Here is a 2,883-nt window from a genome sequence, read left to right on the forward strand (position 1 = left end):
ACTAGAGATTGAGACCATAAACTCATTAGGAAACTGTTTACTGAGCTCATAAATTAAGTCAGAAGTAGGCTAATTTATTCATAGGGCTCAGTTCTATCAGACTTCTTATGTGCAGCTTGTGCAGCTGCCCCCTGCTGGCCAATAGAAAGAATACAGATTCCACGTTCGCTTCATTTCACAGACCTGGAAGCTCTGTCCACTAATTACATACTGTCAATGTGTCACCTGATCACAGTTTACTGTCAAAGCTGACAGTTAAAAGAAGAAGGTTTGGGCAACAATATTACGTTGAGTCCTAGGAACAAAGGCTTCAATGAACATAATGTACACACATTTTGTGTTTAGTTTTAGCCCACGCAGAGTGAGCAGGTTGGTGTGTACCAGGTACCAACATTATAGGCACTGCTTTCATCACAGCCTGTGGTACTGTATCAGATACCGGAGCAGATAAGCTGCACTCCGATAACCTTACCGCTGTGACCTTGCTAAATTGCTAAAATAAGATTGCTTAGGCAAACATGTCTGCCTTCACGCCTTATGTAACTGCTGTAGCTGACAGGCCAGTGGTAAAATGCACCACGGTCTCATTTCATTTGCGTCGACTGCAGCTGCAGCACTGACTGTCAGCCACTGCAAGGCTGTGCTTCAATCAGGTTTACCAAACTAAATAGAGTAATCAACATTGTAATGTTAAAAATAATGTATTTAACAATAATAAAGTATGTAGAAATCTTAATAAAGAAACAATGAATGCTTAGTTCGGAATAACAATTACACAATAGGTACGTTAGGGAAACTCAATAAATGCATTTATAATACTATTACAAACAATTATGATAAACCCATAAGGCTTTTATTAACATTATTAAGCAATTAATAAACTGTTCTTATAAGTGCTTATAAATGTCTTATAATCGAACAATAAACGTGTTTATGGTTGTATCATTAACACTTATATAGTCATATCAACACATACTAATACAGATCTTATAAGGCACTGTAAACACTTATTACAAGAACCTATAAGATAATATAAAATGTTACCAAAAGTTGTAATAAACCCACTGTACACTGTCTATGCAGCACCAAACAATAGACATGGTTAGTGACTAGCTACTGAACATAGCAGAGCATTTAGCAGCTAAAGAGAGAGAGAGATTCCATACATATACATATAATTTTTATATGTATTTTCTGTTGTTTCCATATGACATGAAAATCAAATGGTTTGATCAAATGTCTGTGAGAATACGATGCATGAAGAGAGACTGAGTGTGCTGTGATAAAATCTAAAGCAAATTCTTTAGTAGAATTTAACCCATTTGACAAAGCTCAAAGGCTTCAGGAGAAGTGGGACACGAGTGGACTGTTACCTGACGATGTTGGGGTGGGAGAGCTTCTGCAACAGGCTGATCTCTCGTACGATGCTGTCTTGGTCCACGTCGTTTTTATAGATCTTCACCACCATCACCTTCCGACTGGTGCTATGCATCACCTGAAGGACATTGATGTCTGTTAGTAGCAGAGGCAGAGGAAGCAAAAGAAGTGGCAGTTGTAGCTGTTAATGGTTAGTGAACACTGTTCGTGCTTTTCCACCAAAAGAGCTCTGGTTCTTGAATCAGTTCTGTACAAGATTCTTGGAAACATTGTGTTCTCTATCAAACCAGGGACCACCAGTTTTGAGTCGAACCACTGTGGATGCATCATCAACAGAGGGCTTTGCACAGTTCACAACGACCTGTAGAATAAGACATGCCCACTTCGGTTCCCAAGGAAAACCGGTGGAAAAGACCAAAGAGTGACAGCAGTTTTTCAATCAAGTACCCATTTGTGTTTTCTATGTTGATTCAATTTGAACATCACTCCAAAATCAGAGAGCAAGAACCGATTTTCTCAATCTCTCTCCCCAATCACTCATTCATCCTGTGGCCTCTTTCTAGCTCATTTCATCAGGCCAAAGCCTAAATGTATGAAAATCAGCTCCTCCCGTAGCTCTACTCCAGCACTGCTGTCACATTAGGAGTTATATAAGGTTTCAACTGGGGATGAGTACTGTGCCCCCATGGTCTCTAAAGCTGGTGGACCAATCACAGAATGGCAAGAATGTCCCAATTAGTGGCTGGAACAATGCAGGCTTTCATGGCAGCTCACACATAAGCCCGGCAATAAGGCAAAATATGGGGAGGACAGAAAGAATACCTTATAGACTTTAGAGAAGAAACCACTTCCGATTAGCTCAGCGGTAAAGTTCTCCCAGAACTCCAGTTTGCGGACTGCGGTGCGGAGCTTCTGCCAGCGGTCCACATGGTAGTACTTGTCTGAAGACTCACTGTACAGGGTGGGACTGGTGGGCTCAGAGGACACATCCACATCACACATCCTGGAGATGTCCGCTGGGGAAGCAGAGACACATTTCCTTACTCACTATTGAGGAAACAATATTAGTTAATGGCTTAGTTAAGAGTATGGCCATGCAAAACAAGGCATAAAAAGGTCCAGTGTGTAGGATTTAGTGTTATCTAGTGGTTTAGTTGTAGATCGCACCTCCCTCGCTTCACCCTCTTCTTCTAAGCACACGAAAAATGTAATTGGCGGCCTCCACGTAAGGCGACCAGATAAAAACAGGTCATTCATAGGTAACAAAAACACAATGATTTCTATATTCAGGCGATTAAACACAAATACCTATGAATATTAAATTCTATTTCTGCCAATAGATCCTCCTAAATGTTACACACTAGACCTTCAAATAATCTAAGTGAGCCACACGACAGTTGAGAAAGGATTTGTTCCGAGGCTATATTTTTAGTCATTACCATAGTTACAAATGTCAATGTGATTTATAATGAAGTTTTCCCACTTCTGGAACAGAACCTGGAAGTT

The 2,883-nt window shown here is 40.4% G+C and overlaps 1 protein-coding gene across 1 annotated transcript in view; it reads right to left on the reverse strand.

Moving 5' to 3' along the window:
- Nucleotides 1-2,393, reverse strand: part of LOC118325946 (dual specificity testis-specific protein kinase 1-like) — a gene marked incomplete at its 5' end in the record, with an annotated part of 3,952 nt that extends 1,559 nt beyond the window's left edge. The window contains 2 exon segments of the mRNA XM_035658813.1: nucleotides 1,374-1,495; nucleotides 2,200-2,393. Of these exon segments, the coding sequence (XP_035514706.1) occupies nucleotides 1,374-1,495; nucleotides 2,200-2,393 (316 nt within the window).
- Nucleotides 2,394-2,883: the final 490 nt, after the last annotated feature.

This window comes from Morone saxatilis, unplaced genomic scaffold (genome assembly GCF_004916995.1).
Source record: "Morone saxatilis isolate NCDOM2014 unplaced genomic scaffold, NCSU_SB_2.0 Contig16, whole genome shotgun sequence".
Classification (NCBI taxonomy): domain Eukaryota; kingdom Metazoa; phylum Chordata; class Actinopteri; family Moronidae; genus Morone; species Morone saxatilis.